A 25,075-nucleotide genomic window follows, 5' to 3' on the forward strand; every position below is an offset into this window, starting at 1 on the left:
CTCTGACAGCCCCTGCCTTTTGTGACACTTCTCATGGCACCATCCTGAGGTTGTCGGAGATGATGGGAGCTCGCCTCTGTCAAGACACCACTTGGAAAGATTTTCCACTGAGAACTTGTTTTTGCAGTCTTTCACTCTCCTGGCTCTTGAACTCCCAGTGTGTGTATCACGACTGTGATTTTATCTGAAATGTGTTATAAAATCCATGTATTTGCCTTCATCAGCAAAAACCCATAGCCTCAAATGAGATGTTTTTGACAAGACCTACTTTCCATGGAGCCACCCTGCCAAGCACCACGAGCTGCTTCTGTGGCTCTTTCCAAACTCAATCCCACATTGGCTTTTCATTTGTGGTTTGTTTTTTTCCTTAGATACTAAAAAAGTTCACCTGTACCAGTGCCACCAGCATGGTGAATTTCTTGCTAGACTCTTTTTGGGATTGTTATCATTTCTCCCCACTCTGTTTTGAGTAAATACACCACATCTGAGCATGTCACAAATTTACCAGTTAAAAATACCCCGTGCACTGCTGGCAGCGGGTGATAAGAGGGAGTGTATGTGCATGCAGGGTGATAACCTTGGGCTCCAGGAATTGCAGTCAGGAATTCTGATTTCAGCAGCACAAAACTCCTCCCCAAGGGCGTGTTACCAACCACAGCCAACAGCTCTGGGCTGTGTCCTAAACATCTGCAGGTCCAGAAAGGTCGAGGCCCTTTGGAGTGATGCTCACAATGAAATCTGTCACAGCTGGGCTTTCTTTGCACACAAAGACATGGTCACACAGGCTGCAAGCATGTTTTTTGTTTAATCCCTGCTGGACAAAAATGCATGACTAAAATCTCACATGAGAAAAAAAGGTTAAAAAATAAACTGTGGCTTGTGACACTAAGATGTAAAATTTCATCAAATTGCACAGCCAGTATTGAGCTGATCTACCTAGATTTACAAGGCCACAAGAATTGCTTATTCCTCACCAAGAACAAGGGAAGATTGGTACTTTGCACTCACTGTGGAAATGTCAGGTGTGGATGAACACTGACACAAATTAAGGGGTACATTCTCACTCTGTTAAAGAGAGCTCAAGGCACTCTGTGTCCTCCTAGGAGCTCCCAGAGGCTCCTGCTGCCCTTGAGAAGAACAGGAAAATAAGGGAATGCTGTTTGTACAGCCAAAATCAAGAGGATAGAAAGGAATAATGGCAATTATGATTCAGAGCTACAGGTACAAATGGGAGTTTCTCTCACTTAGAAATCATGAATCTCTTTGGAGATCCTTCCTTGAAGGCAAGAGGGCAGAGCTACATTCAAACCCAGCACTTAGCCAGCTGAGTCACTACATAAACCCAGCTGGTACAGGAGATGAAGAAGCAGTCTTGTAATTTTGAGTTGCAGAAAGCATTTCAGCATCAGCCTCTCTGCTGCTGACATCAAGGAAGGGAGAAGGAGCCTGTGCCTGCAGCAGGAATTACACCTCAGAACAACCAACTTCTATTGCACCCGTGACTGGGAATAACTCTGCAGTCATGGCAGTAAAAAATTTTAAATATTTTCTGCATTTTTAATGGAGTTTAAAAAATATTCCTTCTGTTTTTTGTTTGTTTTTTTTCCTCTGTGCTTGTCTTCCTGTCAATGCTCACACCAAAGACCATCATGAAAAACACCAATCCACAGAAGTGCTTTATCCTTCCTAGATATCCACATGCAGGCACACTTCAGGGTCATAATTGGACAGCAAAAATGTCTTTTTTTTTCTGTAAAAAGCAAAGCAGGGCTCGTGATGAGCTGGGAGGCAGGATGGGATGGAGGCGGTGGGAGCTGCCTGAAGATCCCGGTCCTGGCTGCCGGCAGGAACGACAGATGGTGTTTGTCAAGAGGATAGAGATTTACCTTCTTATTTTACCATGGAAATATAGCAGCAAGAACACACTACCAACATCCACTATTTTATCCAACAGATTTAAGAAATATATCCCACATTAGGAAAAAAAAAAAACCAACAAAGCCCAACAGGATTCCTGCAGGAAAACAGAGCGCCAGATGCAGCTGGAAATCCCAATTAAAAGAAGCAGTTGTGTTTACCAAGAGACAATGTCAGCCATTGCATGTAATTTATTTTCTCATTAAGGAAATGCACTGAGCATATACAGAGATTACATTCAATACAGATTTATCATTACAGAACCATATGAAGATAAAGATACAATCAATACCTGCTTCCTGTGGTAGAAGAGATTGAAGAAACTGCTTCAAGCTGAGAAAGAAATGAAAAATATTTACACCAATTTAAGTGATTTTTAATACAGATGAGATGCTGGAGTCCAAATTAACATTCTCAGCCAAGATCTGCTGCATTGTTGCAATCTTTATATTCAACAGCTTTATCAGACTGGTGCCTAGAGACTAAAAATAGACCAAACTGCCTTGTCTGAGCTCATCTCAAAACAAAACCCCAGGAGAATCCAGGCAGTCTGAATCCACAGTCTACATGAGATGATGGAAGGATCCACACTGGGGAAAGAGCACAGTAGAACAAGGAGACAGCTCAGTCCCTGTGACAGAAGAGGGCTACACTCTGCAGGGGGGGTTCACTCACTGACCTTGAAGCAGCTCTCTAGAGTTTGCAACCTTAATAAAATTTTGGTCAGTGTGAAGAATTCTACTACACACTGCCTGGAACTGATTTTTTGAAGGATTATACTGAAAAAAGTCACAACACAAAGCTAGGGGAAGAACTACTTTGCCACTTATTTTGTGAGTTCCATAAATTTGATGACCTAACCTTTTTCCTGCTAGCTAACTAAAACTAGAACTGGAAAGACCACCTCTACTTCAGTTATACCAGCTGGACTTTAAGCCAATCCTGTGCATGTTGTGTGCCAGGGGTTGGACCAGATCATCACAGCTGGACATTAAAATCTACAAATATCACTCAACTGCTTGCCTGGTGCTCTGAGTTTTAGATCAAAGGAGGTAGTGATGCACAATGCCTTCTACTATGTGATCCTTTCTGGATCATTTACTTGGTAAAACTGCCATGGAAGAGTTTATTAGAAATATTGATTTAGTCCCTTACGCCTCTAAAGACCTCCAAGTAATTTAATTCACTTTGCAAAATGAAAAGGATACATAAACCACCTCAACTCAATCACATCACTGAAGGGGGAGGTATGGATGGATATATACACTCTAACTCTCAAAGTCTGAAGTTTAGGGCAGTGGAAAATTATCTATTATAACTGAAACCTCAAGAAGAATTATACACTCAAGTTGTAATTTGCCTTCAAGACAAGGATTAATCACTTGTTTTTAAAACCAGCAGGGGAGATAGATTGAGCCAATCTTTGGATGGGGTACCAGTTCAAAAATAACTTCCAAACCCTTCTTTTTCCTTCTTCTTCTGATGCTGTGGTAAGGTTCTCAAAGGATCAGAAAAGGCTGGAAGGTGTTTTTTTCCAAGAAAGCATAGAACCATCGAATGGTTTGGGTTGGAAGGGACCTTAAAGACATCCAGTTCCAGCCCCTCTACCAGGATCATATACAATACACCTCCATGCCTTATTCTCTTAATGACCTTCTCTTATCAGTTTGTATTAATACTAAATCATCTGCATTTTGAGTTTCCTGGCTTTGTCCAGTATTCCAATGCTCTCTGAAAGATTAACTTGCTTGCTAGAATTTTCAGTCACTTTGTGTTTGAAAATTTTAGCTTGCTTTTGACTGCCTGCCACCAGTAAACAGCATTTGGCAGACATTTACCCTTTACCTTACTACCAGGCTACCTGCAGCAAAGATTTCTCCCTGTCTAAATTGCAGGAAAATGTTAAGTATTCACACAATCAACCCCTCAGGATAAACAACAGGGCAGAGCTTCTTACACAGAGATCAAGACCTATTTAGCAGATGAAACAATTTTTATCTAAACATCTCTCAGGTCTTCCTACACCTTTTGCCTAGTGAGATAAGTGGAGCATGACTAGGAAATATTATCATCCCTTGCTACGAAGGCAGAGCTGTTGTTTCAAGATACTTTTTTTTTTCTTCTTTTTCCCCCTCATGTCAGCTTCAACAAGGGGTGGCAGAGCAGTGTGAAGATGAGGAGGGAGAGGTAGCTGCTGGAGCTGGTGACCCTGGGAGCCGTGCTCTTGGCGTTGCAGTTGTTGGAGTAGCAGCAGTGGACGCTCACTCCGGGCGCCCTCGATCCGTCCCTCCTCGCCCGCTCGCAGAAGGACCTGAACGAGCAGGATTTCATGATGCCACCTGGAACAGAGCCACAGTGAGCCCAGGGGGGCTGCAAATGGCCACCTGCTCCCACCTGCACCGCCCCAGCACCAGCCTGAGCACCCAGCAATGAGCAGCAACCTTGGGGCTGCCTGCTCCTCACAAGCAAATGAAAACCACCGCAACACACGGCAGCACAGCAACAAGCTCCCACTTAAATAACTCTGATTTATCTTACAGGCAACTGGTGCAGCTTAATATCTTTGGATGTGCCCAAGTGCAGGGGCTCATTAGCTTTTTTCCAATGCTAATTTCCAGCTAAATCACTTAAGTAAAAAGTGAGCAATACTTAAAATGATTCTTTCCAGCTTTCACACAGAGTGGGTGCAGCTCATTGTGGCACACCAACAAATCATTCCCAGTGGGATTTTGTGTCAACAAAACCAGGACTGAGATTTATTAATGGGGTTTATTTTGAGAGGAGACATTTGGTTTTCTCCTTAACTTACTACACACTCTTCTCTTTCCAACACTGATGATTTATTTCTTTAGTGACAAAGGTAACAAGTCTGACACATTTGTGGCACTTACTTGCTTGTCCTCTAATGACTGCACAGGCATCTGCATGGCCTGGACACTGCTGACTTCCTTGTCTGTTGCAGTCGTCATCACTAGAACCTACACAGGTGTAACACTGCAGTGCCTCACCTGGGTGAAGGGAGAAGAGACCACTGAAGAATTTACAAGAAGTATTTAAAAACATCAGTCTTTCTAGGATGGTTTCGAGCACACATAAAAGAAAAATTGCAAGAAAGTTTTGGAAAATCCAAAGTCTGCAAGTCTTATCAATATATCTTTTTTAGAAATGGTTCAGATACTGATCAAAAACCCAACAATAATAAAAAATCAAACACTGATTATTTAGTTGTTATAATCTGCACTTAAAATAATACAAGAAAAATTTAATGTTCTTTAACTGCATCCATATCTTCATGTAACATTTTCAGAGCAGAGCCTACAAGCTGTATTTTTTCCCCCCTCCATCATGATCTTTGGTCCACAGTACCATGAAAAAGCACATTGTATACACATAAAATCTTACAATGATCCAATTTTCCTTTTCTCCTAAAGTATCAATTCAGCTGGAAAGCACAGCAGTGTATCTCGAGTTTTGCTCTTGTTTAAACATTACAACCACATCTCAATCCTCTTTCTTTTCCTTGCCTCAAACTACATGGTATTTTCAAAGGCAAGCATGACTTTGAAAGGTATTTAAAATATCACATTTGAAGCTTGCAGAGCAGAAATCCCACCCTTGCTATCAGTGGGGACATCTGAATCTGTTAGCACACATATTTATCTTTACAGAGGTGCAGTTCTGTGCTGCTAACCACACACAAAATGACCTGAAACCAATCCAACCCGGGAGAGGAGCCCAGAACAGCCAAGAGGCTCAGCCATGCCTGAGGTAGGAAATGCAAATGAAGTAAAAATTGAAAGAAAAAGGAGTTGACTTACTTTTGAGGACAAAAAAGGAGCTGACAAGAAGCAGGCTGAAGACTGTCCACATCATGGAGATCCAAGAGATGCACCATTAGCCAAAGAAAGCAGTTTGTTTGCTATTAGAGCCTTAATGCTTCTCCTCCATCCCTAATCCTGTGCAGAGGATAACTTACAGGATAAAGAGGTGTTCGAGAGTGCTACTTATCGAGCTTATTCCGGCTGCACCTCTGATCACACCAAGCTCATCTCCACCAGCCCTGCAGGCAAATTCTTCCAGGAGCAGGAAATGTATTCACCTTTTAGTGCCAGACATGCTTAAAAACCATCCTGTCACCACATGCCACAGCCTCTGACTCCTCCAACAGCCTCATTACATTTGCCCATGGGATTTGCTGGATCAGGGTCAGAGCATTAAATATTTTGGAGGATTAAGCCTATGCTTGAGACTTGAGTGGTCCAAATCCAGCACATACATATATATATATATATTTAGAGAGACAGTAAGATATAGACCTAGATATGTGCACATAAGCAGCAGACTCTTGTGACCCACAAAGTATTCCAAGCAGCGACCCATGAAGTGCTTTCTGTGGAGGAATTAATTCCCAAGAGCATCTGGTGCTGAAATAAGCAAGTGAAGGACACAAAACAGAGCCATACTTATCTTCAACTTTCAACGAAAAAATTTATTTACAATAGAGAATTTCATTTGTGACATGCATTTTCCTTTTTTTTTTTATTTTTTATATTTTATTTTACAAATCAGCAAATGCAGATAAAGTTTACATTCCTTAAGGCAAGAGTCCCCATGCAAGTAATACATGTTTATATTAAATCCAAAAGACATCCAACATGGGAACTCATGTACAAAGGGAAGGCTAGGATCAGCAATTTGTAATTTCTTAGAGAACTTGACAATCTCCCTGATACAGGAACTTTGAGATCAACTTGCTATGAATTATACTATGAAAATGCAAACAATAGCAAGAAATTCTGATAGTCATCTTAGTACTGCATACAATTAAATCAACTTTATTTAGAAAGAAAATACAGTAGTGCATACGAAAAAGTGAAAATATAACCTGTCCACATAAATGTATGGACATCAGTGTGCCAATGGTCATATTGCACTCAATATTGAAGTCCAGAAATTTGGTTTAAAGTTAGCTTTTCCCCATTTTGGCAATCAGTTCATCACAAATCTTTGTTAATTCTTCTATCTCTTTATTCTGGAAAATAAAATATGAAATATTATGAAAAGGACTGCTGCATTAAGATGAGGGTTTTTCTAATTTTAATATCACCTAACCAGTGGGAGAGGTGTGGGAAAATTAACTTGTCTCCAATGCTGAGAGCAGGAAGGAGATCTATCCATATAGATATATGGGCATATGTAATACAACTAAATGTTCATACTCATAGTACAGCTACATGCATTCAAACAAATGCTTTTTTCCCAAATACAGCTCCCCCAGTTTTAATAAATCAAATTTAGCACCAAAGCAGACAGCTTCATAGCAGTCATTCCCAGCACACCACTATAATACATAGTGGAATTTTGTTTCTAGGCTGCACTTTTCTGTTTTTTTCAATATTTTCAGCCTGCCTTGCAGAGCTGCAAGCAAGGACGAGCTGTTCTGTGCCAAAGCGAGCTCCCTTGGCTGAGCTAGGGAACACAGATATAAATAGGCATTTCCTACAGACACTTTGGAATTAGCATTGGAGTTACAGCTAGCACTAAAAAGGGAAACAGAGCCTGAGAGAAAAACTAAAGCAAGGTCTGAAACCTGAGAACTGAAGCAAACCAAGGCCTGGGCTGCACCCCAAGCTCTGGCCAAGGCTAAGCCAGCCCCAAACACCTGGGCTCAAATCAAACCTGGGTCTCACTGCTGCACATGGGGGTTTTGCCTAACAGTCTGGGGAGTGCTGCTGTCCCCAGGGCCAGGGAGCTGCAGGACAATCCTCAGGTGGAGTCTGACTCTGGGGAGAGCAGACTCCTGATTTACCTTTTGTTCCAGTGTTCTCTCCAAGGCATCCACTTTGAGCTGCTCCTTCCGAAGGCTGGCCTGGTACGCTGCCTGCTCCTGCTGGGCCTTGCCTCTCACTTGTGCAATTTCAGCATTGGCTCTGCAAAAAACACAGCGTTTGGTCACATCAGGCTCTCCACAGGAAAGGGCAGAGGGTGTCCAAGGGTGGACAGCACCTTAACAAATGGGGGGAGAGGGCAGGGCTGCCTCCTGCGTATCTCGGGTATATTCTAACATTTGTCCCTAAAGACTTTTCACAACTCCCTCTCTTGCTCAGCAAGGGCTGCAGAGTCTTTTCTTTTCTGTGTTGCTCCTTTCATGCTCCTCTCAGATATCTCTGCTGGGATCACAAATTATGACTTGGGTAGAACTGTTTTATAGCAATTTCCAAAGGTGATCTCCAGTTCAGGAGACTGTACTGTGAGTCCTGAACCTGATTCCTAAAAAGGCTTAATTGGTTATTACATGGAAATCTAGAAAAAACTGGCTAATAGCTTATTTCTTGATCCTTTCTTGATCCTTGACATTAGGCAAACATCAAGACATTAGCTAAATATAGAAATTTAAGGTGTTCTGTATGGTCAGGAGCTGGAAGAAACACCAGCACATTGCAGAAATTCTCATTACTGCATTTCTTTCCACCCTCTATCACAGAGCCTGTGCTTTGCATATTGCAGGATCAGTTTGGGATGTGAGGTCCAGCCATTGGAATCCTTCTGCAGCATGAACTCCTGAAAAAATGTACAGTCGATGCACCTTCCCTGGTGCCAAGGCCAGGTTGGACAGGGCTTGGGGCAACTTGGCATAATGGAAGTTGTCCTTGCCCATGGCAGAAGGTGGAACGGGATGGTTTTAAGATCCCCTCCAACCCAAACCATTCTGTGAATCCATGACTCAATTACCTGTCCAGTTTTTCCTCAGCGTGAATTTTGAGTGCCTGATACCTCTGCTCTTCCTTCTTCACTCGTGACAAATATTCCTGTGCGCATTTCTTCAACACTTCCTCATTCTTAAAAGAGAAGATGACATCAAATTTAATCCCAGAGGTTAAAATGCAGGACAGGTACCTGTTTGTGGGAGTCACACACAGCTATCTAAAGGGTTGCAGTCCAACACTGACACCCCCACAGAGGCCACCTGAAGGAGAATATTACATGATGCAAAGAGCTTTACGATTTTTCTGTTTGCATTTGATAGCTGGCTGCAACCTTTCACCTGAGGATTATGGTCATGCAGGACATCAGAATCAGCTGGAAACACAAGCCTTGCCTTCTGTTCAGCAGCACAGCATATTCTGGTACACAGAATCTGCCCAGCTTTGCTCTTTAAAGGAGACATTAATGTGACTCACCTTCCGAAAGCCCTCCAGGACTTCTTTCATCTTCTCGTATCTCCTGAAAAGATCTGCCAGGGATTTCTCCACCGAGTTCAGATCGGCCAGAGCTTGCTCCTTCTCCACTATGAGCTGCTGAACAGTGTGGTGGGAGACAGATTTCTCTCTCTGTTCATCCTCTGAAAGAAGAGAGGGGTAGGGAAAAGAGGTTTTCAGAAGGGTAAGAGGAGCAAGTCCACTGATTTCACTGTCATCTATAGTTTCTACTGTACTCTGCCCTATTTGTGTATTAGTAAGTTACCAGGATCCAGAAAAGTCAGATTTATATAAAAACACAAGCCTGTTTTGGAAAACAGTTGCTAAATACAGTGATATTTAAATATTTTGATGTTGGGGGAAAATGTGAATGTATCTCTGTACTGATGATTTCTGCACTCTGAACTCAGCTGTTGCCATGAAAAGGCAGGTGTTGGATTTCCCTGTTTGCCTGAGGATGCACTAGCTGAATGAAAGGACATTTATGCACATTCCTAGCACTGGCCACAAATTATTTGCCATTGCTGATAAATGCCTGCACTCTGTTCAGTGGAATTCAATTCTTCCCTTGGAAAAGCAGTGTTTTACCAGCTCTCAGGATTACTAAAACAAGTGGCAGAAAGGAAATCTAACAGTAGACAGACTTCCTAAGTGTAAAAAAATCTGCAAAAAACATCTGCCAAGCTCCCCCTGTGTACAGTTAAGTTTAAGCCAGGGATGGTGGGAAGAACATAACAGGAATACAAATCCATATGGAGGAGGAATTTTCAAGGGAACTGACCTCATAATCAGTTGGAATATCCGCATAACGCTGGAAGAAAAGGTCTGGCATTGTCTTCCAAAATGCTGCATTGTTTCCTTCACATCCTAAACTATGATTCTTGTGTCCATGTTTTAAGGGCTACTTTGAATAATAATGAAAGGAAAACCCACCCACAAAACACAAGAGTTTTATATTACTATTTTCCTTGGTTTATGACAGAAACTGAAGTAAGGTATAAAGTTCTCCTACGGAAAAAGCATGGGGCATTTCACAATGTACAACTTTTCATTCGGGCCTTTATACTTGGAAACATAAAGAATGAAAAAAAGTTTGGGTTTTTTATTTGAACAGAAGATTTCATCTGAATCATTTATAGTGCTGGTCAGCTCAAAAATGCCAGAGCTGATACTGTCAATTTCCAAACAGAGATTCATCTCTTCCTTTTGCATACTCTATCCAAAAACTACACATTTTTGCTGGCCTGACCAAGGCCAGGGCAGGGATGATGCCACACTGTGAATCAGCTCCTGGGCTCCTCTGCTCACCCCTGACAGCACCTGGCTGGGGCAGAGCCTGACCTCAGCTTATTTTGCTCTGTGTGAAACAGGAGATCAAAAGAAGCAGAGAAGTTCTCAGGACCTGCTTGTAACCTTTTATTTTACTGGTGAACAAACACCTTTTACAGGGCAGAGAAGCCCAGAGTCCTGTAATACAACATCAACTGGATATATTGAGTACTTTATTAAAAATTAAAAACCATTCTTTTCTATTTTGCTTTCTTAGAGACATCCTGTATTCCTCTGTAATGTCAAAATTGATGTGTTCTTAATCAAAACAAAAACGGACTTTGTTTTAATTTATTTTTGTTTAATTTTTGTTTATTTTTCTAAACCTCAGAGGCTGTCTCTTTGTGTTCCAGCAGTAGATTTGTTTAATCATGCTGGAGATTACACCCTGCCTAGATAATTCCAAAGCCCTTCCTGGCAGGATCTTGTTCTCTGGCAACACTTCTGTCACTGCAACTCCAGGCAGGGCAAGAGAGCCCTTTGCACAATCATCCAAAATGCTTTTATGTCACATCCCTACTTTTTGTGAGAGTGTTGTCTGAGGTATTTTAGCAACTTCCTGATTTGTTTCCAGGCTGATCAGGAAGTTAGTAACTCATGTCACACTCCCTCACCACTACTGAGCTCCTCCTCTTCCTCCAGCACATCGCAGGCCCTCCTCTCTCCTCAGCTGGATCAGCTCCTCCACCACTCAATCCCCAGCACCACTTAAGCTCACTCATGGCAAACTGGGGCAAATGCTACAGAATCACAGAATAGTTTGGGTTGGAAGGCACCTTAAAGCTCATTTAGCTCCACCACCCTGCCATGGGCAGGGACACCTCCCACTAGACCAGGTTGCTCCAATGCCCGTCCAAGTGATGCTCCCAAACCAAAGTGGCTAAATACAACAAAATGCAGAAACTTGGCTGGAGGGGGACTAGTTATATGTAATATTTTCATGAAATCATAAAATGGTTTGTGTTGGAAGGGACCTTCTATTTTCTAAGACTGTAATTTAGTTTCAATAAAATGTGCCGGTAATAGTCTGCCAGTCAAATCTTAGGTAAGCGGTAACACATCCTTAAATCTAAACATGTTTTTGAGGTTATGTGATCAGGATATCTGAATTAAATGACTTCCATGTCTGTCCAGGGCTCACCAACAATAACAGCAGTATGCTCAGGACTAGCACTATCCAAATTGACAGAATCAGAGCAGCACCACGGCAGATCCGCTTTCAGGCTCAGCTCACTACTACTCACATGACTTAATGGGAATGCAGCAAACAGAGAACAAAAGCAAAAGAAACTAAAGATGCAAAATGCTGGTGTGAAAGTTGGTGAAAAGCTTTACTTACCAGGCTTGCCTGTTTTGTTTTTGCAAGCAAATAGCAAGAAGCAACGAAAACGGAAGCAAAATAGAAAAATCGGGAATTGTTAGGAAAGCAGCAAATAAGTAATGCAACAACTTGTAATGCACAACATCTGTCTGTTTTTCACAAGGAGAATTTCATAATGTATTCAAATGTAGAGTATAAGGATACATTTTAAACAGGAAAAAAAAAACCCAAAACCAAACCAACATTAGAAAGCTGTCAGTGAAGAGGAATTGGGGCTGGGATTTTGGCTGTGACCCAGGTGTGTGGAGGGTGGGGTGCAGGGAACACTGAGATCCCTCAGGCTGTCACAGCAAACATGGGCACCAAGCACAAAGCAGCAGCACAGCCTGGAAAACCTCATCTTTCCTCTCCCCCATTCCTCATTGTAAACTAAAATGTGTTAGGGGTTGAGGCAAGTGTAAGAAAAAAGAAAAAAAAAGATAAAGCATCAGTAAAAAAATACACTAAGTGACACTAAACAGGGATTTCCACACTGACAGCTTGCAAGCTCTGGCTGCAGAGTGTGGCATGAAGTAATCACAGCAGCTAAGCTGGGTAATTTTGGGTTCCATATATGTATGACAGCAAACACTAAACCTTCCACAGCCCTCAGAATCAAAGGCAATTGCTGTTTGCAATGCACATTTTTCAGTGCCTTTAGAAGCAAACATTGGCAGCTATATATTGCTAATATGGGATATTTTCAGTATTCATTATGCACACACCAGCCTACAAAAAGCTCAGCAGGACCTATCAACCTCATTTAATATTCATCAAAGGGACTGGTGAAATTGGTTTATGTGCAGTGCCCTTCTAACAGGGCTGTATAAATAGTTCAGAAGGGTTAAATGATAAACAGAAACAACACAGGCATTTCTTTTGTTGTGATGCATATTCTGCTTCAGCACTGAGGCATTACTGGGATAACAGGTCACTGAATACATGCAAATAACAAACACACATTTTCCTCCACATGTGGCATCCGGATAAGCAAACTCCTTTATAGGAAAGGACAGCAATTTACAAGAAATGGCATGACAAAGTGGGACAATTAGATCAAAAATTTACATTAAATGCAGGGAGAAGCCTCACATTTAACGTATTACCATGCTGTAGGATTTGCATACTGCTCTCATTAACACAGAAAGGACGTTTTCTGTGTCGCTGTTGTTGGTTCAGTTCCTTTGCAAACAGACAGCAAATTAAATTACTTACAGCCATAGCCCATAAAAACTCACCACAGAGCATCTGAGAGGCTCTGATACTCTGAATCTGAAGTTTAAAGGCCTATTTACTCATAGTCAATGGGCCAATACTTACTGAACCTTCACTTCTTTGCAACAAGAGGAAGTGGCAATAGTGGAATGTAGCATGTACACCAAGGCTGTGCCTCTGCCTCAGGATTCCTATTCTTACTGCTGCACTGCAGTCTCAAAATTTGATTTATTTTTTTTTAATCTGTTTCTCAAAAATAGAATTTGAATGTATCTGTTGTTAACTGCATGCATAGCTTGGGGAAAAAAAGGACAGGTCCTTTGTGTGTCTGTAGCAGTGGCCAGGTTCAAGGTGGAAGCCACAGCAGGGTACATTTACTGTAAACCTGAATGAAATAAACTCTTTGCATACTCTGTTCATTCCTACTTGAGCACCTGCACAATGACAGTGACAGACACCATATCAGAAAGCAGCACATTGGCTCAGTTGTACAAACAAAAGGCAATGGATGCATAACAACAGAGAGAATGAAGCCTGGCACATTATTAGTGTTTATTACTCATTATTATATATATTTCATTCATTACTTTATTTATTATAGTTGTCATTCTCATAAAACTTATTTGTAGGTCCATTTTACCCTTCACATGAAAGGATGTCTCCCAATGGCCAAAAAATCCAGGAAGGCAGCAAAAGCACCAGATACTGGGGCTCCTCTGAGCAACTCTGGCCTTGGAGATCCTAAAATCACACTCAGCCATTTGCATTTCTGGGAAACAGCTTGAGCTGAAGCACTACAAGGCAGCACAAGCCACTGGTGCTTTCTATAGCCAGACTAATAAAAAGAGCTTTAGAAATCTTACAGGAGGCTTTAAAATCACATCCCAGAGGCCAGACCTCCAGCACCAAGGAACCACACAAGCCCTGCAACCTTTGGGTTTGAAGTGCTACTGAGCGTAGAGTTTGTTATTTGTGGCACGTGCTGTTAGCAAAGGCTTTTTTTTAATTACTGAGAGGCAAGGCTTGTCATAATTTAGACTTATAAGGAGACCCCTGTGTCAGTAACTGGGGGGGTGGATTGGGCACTTGTAACCTTCCAGCTGGGATTGGAGTTAATCTCGGTTTTGGTCTGACCGATGCATTTAGCACAGATAATCCCTGTTGTTGTGAAGGGCTAAATTTGGTATCTGCCATTAAACGGCTGTGAGCCGATGCCTAAGGGGTTTTGAGGTCACTGAAAGTCTCTCCTGGAGAAACCCATGAATTTGAACCTGTTTCCTATGGGTCAGTTTGCTCTGTGGCAGAAGGGAAAGCCCTGAGCTTTCTGCGTTACCTGAACTGCCCGGGGGCTGCTGGCTGTGAAACGAGGCCCTGACTTTTCTGGTGTCCTCAGATGCATTCACAATTCCCTGCAGCATCAGCAGATGCAGTCAGCATCAAAATGAAGCCCACAGACTTCAACCAGGGAACATCTTTCACAGTAGGAACACCTACCTATCATCTGAGCAATCGTCTTCTCATATTCCGAAACTATTTTTCTGTAAGAGGGGAAAAAAAAAAAAAAGAAAAACTTTTGGCAAACAACATCACTGCTCATGCTTACTTAGCAAATAACACTATCAGAAACTGAACTGTGGTGTTTTTAAGAGATAGAGAAACCCCATCACTCTTTTATATGTTCTTTATTGTCCAAATAACAAATAAAACTGACAATTTTAACACTGCACCTGACTTTTAACTCTCCATGGAAATCACTAAAGGTGAGGGGAGGAAGAAGAGATTGCTTTGAAACAGATTCTGTCTTTTGAAACATTACCCATCATGATTATAAACATAATCACACTGGCCTAACTCAAGAATTACAAAGAGCCTGATTTTTCCATTTCTTTCTCCCCTCTTCTCCAAACTTGTGTTGCTTTATTTTTAATATAAACTTCAACTAAACTTATAATTGGTAGCAAGTAAACCTAACAGGAGTAGTGTTGGCTATCATCCAAAATACATCTCATCTTCTAAATTAATCTTCTCATGATTAAATGATTCACCACCACTTAAAAGAACAAGATGAAAATATTCAACTTTGTAGCACAAAATCCATCATGTCCCATTTCCCAAATCTGTTTTCGAAGCAGAGGTGGCAAAATGCTACTTTTAAGACTGTTTTATTTCATATACTCACGGTAGGCTTTGAATTTCCTTCTTAAAAAGAGGTTAGCCAAAATAAGCAGATTAAATGTGATTTAGAAAGATGATCCATCCCTTCCCAGAGCCAAATAAAGCTAATGAAATGAGACTAGCCTGATCTGTGCTTTGATTCATGAGCCACGCAGGACCGTCTACAAAAAACAAAATTACCCCACACTTCATCTGAAGTGGATGTTCAAAAGAGCTCACTGGAGTTGGAATACACAGCTTTGGAAACTCACTTCCACTTGCTCCACTTTCAGAGCTCTGCTGCAGTAGGTGAGGTTACAGAAAGAATGTGGGAAAATCCTGAGATAAAAGTCAGTAATGAAAGGAGAAACTTGCAGAGCTCCCAAAAAACTACTGCAGTAACTCCAGAACTGCCTCAGATTTGAATCAGGACAGAGCCCAGAGCCCTGGGAGGCCACCTGGCCCTAAGGTCAGCAGCATCTCCCCTGCCCTGGTCCTGCAGAGAGCACGGCTCTACCCCAGGCACTGGGATTTTTCCTTTCAACCATAAACCACGCTTTGGAGAGCAAAGATAACAGCAAGGCTTTTGTCCCAAAAGGAAGGGTTTGGTTTCATGTCCAAAGCAGATTACCTCAGAAGCCTGCTGTAAGCAATGAGGATTCCAAAGCTTTGTCACATCCTTGTGACACAAGGCACCTTTTGGAAGTTTTATCATCCAAGTAAAGGAAGCCAAGGACTCAGGGTACTCACGGTAAGGAACACAACATTACAACACTGCAGCACTTCCCAGGGAAGAATCTGCTCCAGATTCATGTCAAAGGCCTCTTTCAGTCAAACAGCCTAAATAATGCTCATTGCAGCTGGGGAACCAAAGGATGCTGCCACGTTATTCCTCTTTGGGAGGGCACATCTAACCCCAGGCTTACACATTACACAGGCTTAAATGTTGATATTTGAGACTTTCAGTCTGTTCACTGACTGCACATTGTAAGGCATAAAACCACCAGAATCCAGGGCTACAAAAGGTCTCAGAGGTCATCTGCTTGAGTCTCCTTACAGAGTCATAATCAATCAGAACTCCAAATAAATAATGAGTAATTAAGTATTTCTTGCCTGCCTCTCATTAGACTCTTGGATTATGGTGCAGCCCACTGTGGTTCAGCTCCTCCATAGCTACTGCATTATTAAACCTTCTCATTCTGGCTTCTGTTCTCTGGAGTGGAATTTCCTCCAACTGATCTTTTCCTGGAAATTTAGACGAATTTGGGATATTGCAGCTACAGTATGCAGGACATGGGTACAGGAGCATTGCTTCTCCTCCACTGGGAAGTGATGCTTGCAACTCTAAATAATCCCTTCACTCCCTGCTTATCATTATGTCATATCTTATTGCTGCATCTCTAATTTACCACACATGGATTGCTTGAACATTTAAACTTGCAAGAGATCTTTCTTTGTGCACATATGCATATTTACCGTTTTGTGACAGTATTAGGCAGATTTTTTCCTTTCATCCACACGTTCCAGGCATGTGCCTGTGGGAAATCTGGCTTGGTTATTGTGGGTTTTTTTTCAAACCAGACTTTATGGAGGGTGGACACACACACAAGCAAATGCCTGTGTGGAAGATGAAGGTGCAGATCTCCAGTGTGCCAGCTGCTCTGTGTCACCCCTGGCTCTCCTTCCATGAGGGCAAAGGCTGGCAGTGCCCACTGGCAGCAGCAGACACGTGCACCCCGACACAGAACAGAGCAGGCACCACACTCGAGTGTGAGCTGCACACTGAGACATTCCTTACAATCCCTCATTTTGTTCCCTCCTTGTTTTGCTCCCTGGGTTTGACTGCTCACAGCCACTCCGTTCTGTTTCTCCTCATTAAGCATTTCAGGGCTATGCCAGGGCTTTGTTCCTCATCCCAACAGAGCACAAGGGAGGTGAGAGAACTCAGCTGGGCACGGGGAGGTGGCAAAAAAGAAATAAAGAGGCTGCCCTTGCCTTTTGCAGATGCTTTTCTTAAGATGCTTTGGCTCAGAGCCCTGTGCTGCCGCTATTCCAATCTGCCATGTGCAATTCCTGGCACCCATGCAAGTGTTTGTGGAGCTCTGCACTGCAGCTCCCTTCTACTCTCCCTCCCTAAGCACAGTTTTCCTGGATATAAGCAATTGCTTATGTAGGTCATCACCAGAGACAGAGTTTAGCTTTAAATCCCTGAAACTCTTCACTCTGGGAAGAAGCTGGTGCTAGAACAGAAGGGATTTTAAAAAAAATTCAGTCTCATAAGCAACTGTATATATTATTACTTAAAGGAGGGATGCTTTCTGCTAAATGCTAAAATAATCTGACAGTTTCCTTTTATTTATGAGTTAAAAGAGGGGACCACTTTTTCTGGTTTTTGAAGGTAGAAAATAGTAAGCTTTAAAGACTTCATGAATGATTTTATACATTCTCTTTTGCAATTGATGGCTTTCTCAGGTTCAGATCAGTGAGCAAGCCAAGCTCATTGCTTTGTCCTTCTTATGGTCCTACCAACTGAAAAAAAAAAAAAGTAAAGCTGAACCTTTCAACTGACTGAATGGGAGGCATCAGTGATTCTTTGAGCAGCACTGCTCACATCATCCACTACAGGGATTTTGTTGTTATCCTTGCAAGTGGCAGGATCTGGGCTGGAAAGGAGGGTCAAACTGTGTTCCAGTATACAGATATTTAATGTAATAGAGGCAGGCTGGCATAGAAATAGAACAGCTACAACCAGAACAAACTGAAAAGCTCTGGGTCCTTCTGTCAGCTCTCAAAGGGAACAAGAGAGCAAAAGCCAAGAGAACTATTGTTTAACTAAAATCAACCTTAGTGTGTGCAGTAATTAAAGAATCATCTTAGTTCAAAGGAAAGTGTTATCTCCTTAAAAGCCAACATTCATAGCCCAGAATGGTTTCTTTACAAGAAATGCCTTTCTACTGACACTGGTCTGATTTCTATTGTTGAACAACTGCTACAATGATGGCCTGGAGGCAGCTTGTACTAGTCACAACTATCTGCAAACCTGCACATTCTTCCCTGCATTCTTTCCTTTTTCCAAGCAAAACTTCTTGTGGAGAGTGAATTTAGTATTGGCATGTGCACCCACCTGCCAGCTCTGCAGGCAACTCCCCCAGTCTGCCATAGGAACCTCACTATGCAATCCTAGTGAGAATTCACACACAAAGCAGAGGAAATCCTTCCCTGACATTAACCCGGAGTAAAACTCTGAGTGAGTAAATAACACCAGCAACACAGAAGTTTTCATTTATTACCCTGAACAGTGATGCCCACCATAAAGAGAAAAGACGAAGTATCAGTTCAGGATCAATGCAAAGCCTTAAGTTAAAAATAATGAAGCAAATTCAGCTAAGCAAAACAATTGTATGAGCATGGTACTCTGTGTCTACGCACAGGCTGAGATGAGGCTCTCAGACAGAGTGATCAAGTTAATAACCCACCTCATTTCCATCACTTCCCTTCTGCTTTCTTCGTATTTCTCTTTCCATTCAGATACTTCCCTTTCCTTGGCCACAATCTGAAACAGAAAACAAAGGGAAAAAACCCACAGGATTATACCCATTTTTTCACTGCTAAGGCTAGCCACACTAATATGATACATAGCTTTGTAAAACACATAATTTTATTCCTATTTTAAGCAGCTTACAATTTTATATAATTATATAGCAATGTCAAGATGCACAGCGTACACCTGAGGTTCAAAACCATCAAGATCTATTTTTGTATCATATCTTCTTTTCACATATATAAAACAAATGAAATTTGCAGTGTAGCACCTTTTGCTTTAGTGTGGCTGAGGTCGGTTCCAAGAACAGAACAAGGGATCACAACACAGTGTTTGGGAGAGAACAGGCAAGAAGGGAACAACAAGGGGCAGGTTTTTCCTTTCCCAAATTGTGGAAACAGTTACCTCTGCTCTGGCCAGCCTCAGTGCAGAGTCCAGGTCCTGCTGGGGGTAGAGCAGAGCCGCGGTGCTCTCTGCGTCGGAGGCGCCGATGCGGGAGTACAGCGCACTTTTGGAGATGGAAACATCTGCTGGGATAGCAGGTTCTCTCTGTGTGTTTGTTTTTTTAAATACAAAGAAACAAACCATTAAATAGGTGTTTAGCTCATGGGTTTTCTGGGTGTGGTGTTAGGAGTAGGGTTCTGTGCACCTCTAAATTATAACAGCAGTAACACTAACAAGGAGCTCTGAATTCAGCAATCAGCAAATACATATTTAAGATCCATAAGAAGCACCTGGAGAGTCATATTACCTTTACAGAGAGAAAATAAAGACAGCACTTTGCCACCAATATTTTAAGGGCTTATCTTGAAAATGTACTGCTTTTCACCACAACATCCACAAGAAATGCACATCAGCAGAAGGAATCAGATTTGAAGGCAGAAAGCTTGTTAAGGGGAATTCTGCTTCCATAAAAACAAATCAAGAAACTACAAGCAAGAGGACAGCTCAGTTTCACAGATCTGGCCTAAATATGGTATCTATCATAAAGAATACCACATGAAAGATGTGAATAGCCCCACTGGTGTCCAGCATGCGATTAGTCAGTTAAATAAATGAGGCTTTTTTTGCAGCTGTCAATTTTGCTCATGTCAGCAGCCCAGATTAAATAGGGGAGAGCAGCATGTGAGATGAGGAGAGCAAAGAACAGGAACGTGCCACTGAGATGCAGGAGATGTCTCAGAAACAACTCTTGATGTCAACAACCCAAGCTACAGCACATTGAAACTGCTGAGATTACAAAGGACAGCTCATAGAACCCAGACTGGTTTGGGTTGGAAGAGACCTTAAATCCCATCCTGTTCTACCCCCTGCCATGGCAGGGACACTTTCCGCTGTCCCAGGCTGCTCCAAGCCCCATCCAGCCTGGCCTTGGACACTTCCAGGGATCCAGGGACAGCCACAGCTGCTCTGGGCACTGCCAAGTCCCCACCACAAGGGCTGCACCATGAGTTGATCAATGCCTTTGATCAATGGTCAGGTTGATCAATGCCTTTTTCCATCCCCTGATGGAAATGGATATTCACATCCTGTTTTCCTGGTGTAGCACTTCCTTGCTGCTGAAAAGGGGTTAATGTGTTTTTTCAGTTTACTTGTTAACACTGTGCATAAAACAATGTATTCTGTTCCTTCAAGTTCACTAACGCCGTACGTAAGTCTTTAAGCTTTATCTGCAATAATTAAGGGTAGTAATCAAGAGAATTTAAATTATTTTTTACATGAAAGAAAAAATAATTATTTTCATGTGTTTTATTGTAAAGGGAGGCGGTGTGGTTTTGATTTAGTTGTTTTGCTTGTATTTTTTTAAAGAAAATAACAGAGTCACACTAGTGGCTGAAGCACAGTAATGTGAAAAGGAATAGAGAATGTCTGGATCAAGGTTCAGTCCTGATAAATTTCAACATCACATATTCTTGTCTCAACACTGGTAAAGGAAATTTTGCCAGATGCTATTCCATAAAACATTCACTTCCTCACAGTTCTTCTCACAGTGCCCAGGATCACAGAAAGCATCCAAACCCACTGTTAATTTTGTTGTAATCCCTTGTGAGTTCTCCTATCACACCTGACTGAAGAAGATGTATTAAAAATTGTACACAATGCACACAGGACCAGATGTTCTGGATATCACATCTGTAGAAAACATGAAGGAACACTAACAACATTAAAAGACCAGGCAAGAAAATTTAATTAGAGCAAGAATAACCTAAACACTACTTATAGAACACCTCACTGCATCTTCATTTACTTATCTCACCAATTTGCTCATTACTTTTTGTTTTTAAACCTGGGAGTCAATTGACTCTCACTTCTAGGATTTATGTAGCAGGCTATCCTACTCTGTTTTTGCTACCTTGAACATGGAACACCCAAAATAATGATGAATTCCAGCAGAATTAGGAGGTGGAAGGTCAAACTCAGTGGATTTTCCTACCAGAAGAAAAAGCATTTCAAGATCTGTCAAAATTGCATAGCTTGTGCTCTTAAAAGTATCTCCCAATGTACAACTACATAGGAAAAAAATACACCTGGGATACAAGCTCAGACACCTCTGTAAATGCATAAACTAAAAAAAAAAAATGTACTTTAGTCCCTCCTTAATCACAAGGCAGGAATAACTGAGAGATAAAAAAAGAGCCATTAGATCATCAAAGCTGTCCTTCAAAGAAAGGCCACCCCTCAGATCGATCTGTTGAACTGCATCTGTCACATTTCAAAAGCCTCCTGCAGCGTAATTTGCTGGATCTCATAAAGAGACTGCTGGAAAATATTCACTGTGCCTAGAAGAAACACAAAATTTTTCAAATTCATATAAAAACATGTCAAAGTAACTGCTGGGAGGATGACAATTTTTAAAGCAAAAGACATGTAGAGCATTTAATATGTACTTATAGGTATTTTTATACAGTGCATAATAGCTCATTAATACAGTTTTTTCTCTACTTCTCTTTGCATTTGAGTAAATTGTGCAAAATAATACCAATGATGATGTGCAGAACTGCTTAAAATTTCCAAAAATGACCATAAAAATTCTTGGAATTTAACCACTGAGCAGAAATGCTTGTGGTAGTGCTCCAGCCAGTGTAGCCCTGACTCTGGAAACACCCTGCACAACTTACAGCTGGGCTCTCTGGCAGGAGTAACCAGTAAAAGTCATCATGATTTTATTTCAAAAGCCAATTTTACACAGCTCCTAACTGATGCATAACTCAGTAACTGTTATTTGCTGACTGCAAAATATTCCTACCCTGAGAAAATAACAGCACCTGACCAACAGGATGATGGTATTACCCAAAATAACCCAATAATAATGCTTTAACACCTAATTGCTGAGAAGGTAAGCAGTTAATTGGGGTAATAATCAGTGCAGGGATTTGTAAGTCACTAAACCTTGCATAGAAAGATTAGAGTCTTCAGGGGAATTACTACAAAATGTAGGTCACTGCAATCTTAGTGTAAATATTTGAGAGCTCAACACACTTCTCTCCCAGAATCTTTCACAGAAACCTGACCAGAAGGGAAACAAATGCACATCTATTAACCAGCTGCAGTTATCTCACTTCCAGGAGGCCAGAGAGGAAGAAAATAGAGAAATGGACTGAAAATGAAAACTAGTTTTTATCAGAGCAGTTAGAGGAATGTGTGTTTAGCCCTGCTGAAAATGAGGCTGCCCTCTCCAAGCACTGGGTGTGCATGGAATGATGGACTCTCTGAACTGATGTGTGAGCAGACAGGTCAGTGCAGGTGAAGTGAGACCTACCTGTGCTTGCAAATACGTGGAAAGGCAAGGAAAGCCCAAGCAGAAGTTTTCTGCCTGTACAGTTCTGCTGAAATCAATGGCATTGCTGTTTGAAGGAAATCCTCCTCCATGGGAGGCCCACGAAGCTGTAATGCACTAATCCCATTTTTGCCCATGCCCTTCCTTTGAGTTTCTGTTTTCTCTGGATCCTGTCTTAGCACCCTACTCTCCATCACCTCAGCATCCACAAGGTGCTGGGCACAAGCCCAACTAGAGTTGCACCTACTAAAAAATTACCTCACAACGTCCAAACAGAGACTGTTCAACAGAGAAGTGTTAATTCACCTCAACACTGGAAGACAGAAATACTTGGCAATGTAAAAGTGAGTGACTGGTCCTGCTGTTGTTAAGTCTGTGACAAGAAATTTGGGAAAATAACCCCTCTCTGCCTGAGAACAACAAACTGCACATCCTTATTCTCACTCCTAGTGCTAGCACAAAATGCTTGTTTTCAATCTTTATTTTAGGTGACCTAATTTGTTGTATCAAGTGCTTCTGTCTTTATTTATCATCCTATTCTTGTTACCCATCCAGTCATTGTTTAACAGATGTTAAATGTAATTATACAACATTCAGAAAAGAACAAGGCCAGCCATCCAGAAAGGAATTCTGCCAGGAGCATCCAAATTTAAGTCACTGCAGTCATCTGCTGGTTTCTGTTCTACTTAATCCAGGCCATCAGTCACTGTAGGTCACAAGGGGTGTCATCATAGGCTAATTTAACACCAGCAACCTCCCACGGAAATAGCAAAGCTATGCAAGGACAAGTCCTTCCCAGCCTGACATGACACCCATGGTATTGGTCTACAAGCATTGCTGTGCCTGGACCAACATGGGGCTTTGTCATCATCAGTAACTGCTGCCAATTCTCTGTCAGACAGGGGTGTTTTGCCTGTTTTTCTCTCCTTACCTCTGCTTATCATTTTATTATCTCTGTTACACAGATTAATGACATTTTCTAAAAAGTCACATGAAATCCATTCCCTGTTTCTAACTTCTAAGGAGTTCAAAAACTGTTCCTACAAACAAGATGCTGTGATGATGCTGAACAGCATCTTTAAAATGTAACCTCACATTCTATAAAATTTCTGCAGCTCAAAATCTCCCCTGGGTAACTTACAAGTACTCACAAACACACAAATGCATTCTCTTCAGTCTAAAATAGTACTATTTGTAAGTTTCTGAACAGTTGACTGGCTGCAAAAATGCAGATTTTAAACAGAAGTTTTCTGTATAACCCATGAAGAGCATCTATGTAATATTAGGTGTTTCATCTCAGGTGTCTCCTGATGCTGGAGGGCCTGAATCCTGCAAGTTCCAGCAAAGTCTTGGGAGGACAAGGAATTTGAGAGAGAATCAGGAGGTTGAGAGGATCTAGAGCAGATCCCACCTCATTCTCTTCCAACACCTGACATTCAGGTCAGCAGAGCAAGGGGACACAGTCACAAATGGGAAAATTATTTTTGTTTTTCCTCCTTTGCTCTTTATGTTCCTCATTAGAGGTTTCAGCTTGGTTCTTCTAATGAAGACAACAGCATGTTTTTCGTAATTAAATAAAAGACTGTAACCACATACTCTAAAATACTCTGAAACCTGTGAGGAATGTGTTTACCTTAGTAAAGGTATGTGCACAACAGAAACAAGGCAGCATGTGGGCTATTTAAGGTACATGAAATGAATATGAACATTGTTTTTTTCACAGGAGTACAGTTAAGGAAAAAATCTTTACTTTTATGAAGTGGCTACTAAGAACTGATCTTTAAAACACCAAGAAATTCTATCCTGTAACCAGCCCAAATGCTGTTGTGATGCAATGAACTCCAAATGACTTAGGACTGGGCTAAAGACTTTCTGCTGACTTATTAATGGACAGTACAAGAGGAGGAAGGTCACTGAGAAAGGACATGTCAGAAGCACATTCTCCTCATTTGGAATGTCTCAGTGCAGCAGGACACTGCCATCCCCTCAGCATCCCATTCAGCTTTCCTTTCCCAAGAAAGCCACTAACATTTATGGAATGGATTTTTTTGGCTTTCCAAACACAGCGAGTTCCACGTGCATCCCTACAGCAGCACAAAGCATCACCCTGAGGCACAACTAGCCAGCATGGCCTGGAAGTAGCAATGAAAAAAATAAGATTTAGATCTCTATGAATAAAGACACACTGAGTTGTGAGGCCTTTTTCCTTTGGGAGCTGTGTAACCCTTCTAACCCTGCTGCAGTGCCTTTCTTCAGATCAAGGTCGACTGAATTCCTCACTTCCAAACACTGAGGGTCAAAGGTGTCTGACCTCAGGCTGAAAATACCAGCAGAAGACAAAATGTCCTTATGGCCAAAGCAAGCCTGGTATTCTACACCATCAAATATTTTAGAACAAATCTTGCTTCAGAGAAATGACAGCCGGACTGCAGAATCCATCTCCCGTGGAAGGAACGCTGCTGCTTCTTGCCTGTTGTTAATTGGGGTGTGAGTGGGGTGACAGCATTTCTGTGTCAGCTCTGCTGCCAGCATGCTCCTGGTGTCCCCAGGGAGCCCCAGGACAAGCCCTGGGCTCCCCAGGC

At 41.8% G+C, this 25,075-nt stretch overlaps 2 protein-coding genes across 29 annotated transcripts in view; both read right to left on the reverse strand.

The window, feature by feature from the left end:
• Positions 1-3,966: 3,966 nt before the first annotated feature.
• LOC111931378 (uncharacterized) lies at positions 3,967-5,874 on the reverse strand. Its single transcript, XM_023929981.2, has 3 exons — positions 5,736-5,874; positions 4,809-4,925; positions 3,967-4,256 (listed from the first exon to the last, which is right to left on the reverse strand). The coding sequence occupies exons 1-3, from the start codon at positions 5,788-5,790 to the stop codon at positions 4,051-4,053; spliced, it is 378 nt and encodes a 125-aa protein (XP_023785749.1). The 5' UTR covers positions 5,791-5,874; the 3' UTR covers positions 3,967-4,050.
• Positions 5,875-6,385: 511 nt separating this feature from the next.
• TACC2 (transforming acidic coiled-coil containing protein 2) overlaps positions 6,386-25,075 on the reverse strand; it is a 118,911-nt gene continuing 100,221 nt past the window's right edge. For all 28 annotated transcript variants that reach the window (XM_086900291.1, XM_086900294.1, XM_086900287.1 and 25 more), the window contains 7 exons: positions 19,121-19,264; positions 18,651-18,727; positions 14,515-14,558; positions 9,099-9,259; positions 8,650-8,756; positions 7,727-7,847; positions 6,386-6,949 (listed from right to left, as the gene is read on the reverse strand). In XM_086900291.1, coding sequence (XP_086756417.1) covers positions 6,884-6,949; positions 7,727-7,847; positions 8,650-8,756; positions 9,099-9,259; positions 14,515-14,558; positions 18,651-18,727; positions 19,121-19,264 — 720 coding nt within the window. In that variant the 3' untranslated portion in view covers positions 6,386-6,883. The remainder of the gene's footprint in view (positions 6,950-7,726; positions 7,848-8,649; positions 8,757-9,098; positions 9,260-14,514; positions 14,559-18,650; positions 18,728-19,120; positions 19,265-25,075) is intronic.

This window comes from Cyanistes caeruleus, chromosome 8 (genome assembly GCF_971803275.1).
Source record: "Cyanistes caeruleus chromosome 8, bCyaCae1.hap1.1, whole genome shotgun sequence".
Classification (NCBI taxonomy): domain Eukaryota; kingdom Metazoa; phylum Chordata; class Aves; order Passeriformes; family Paridae; genus Cyanistes; species Cyanistes caeruleus.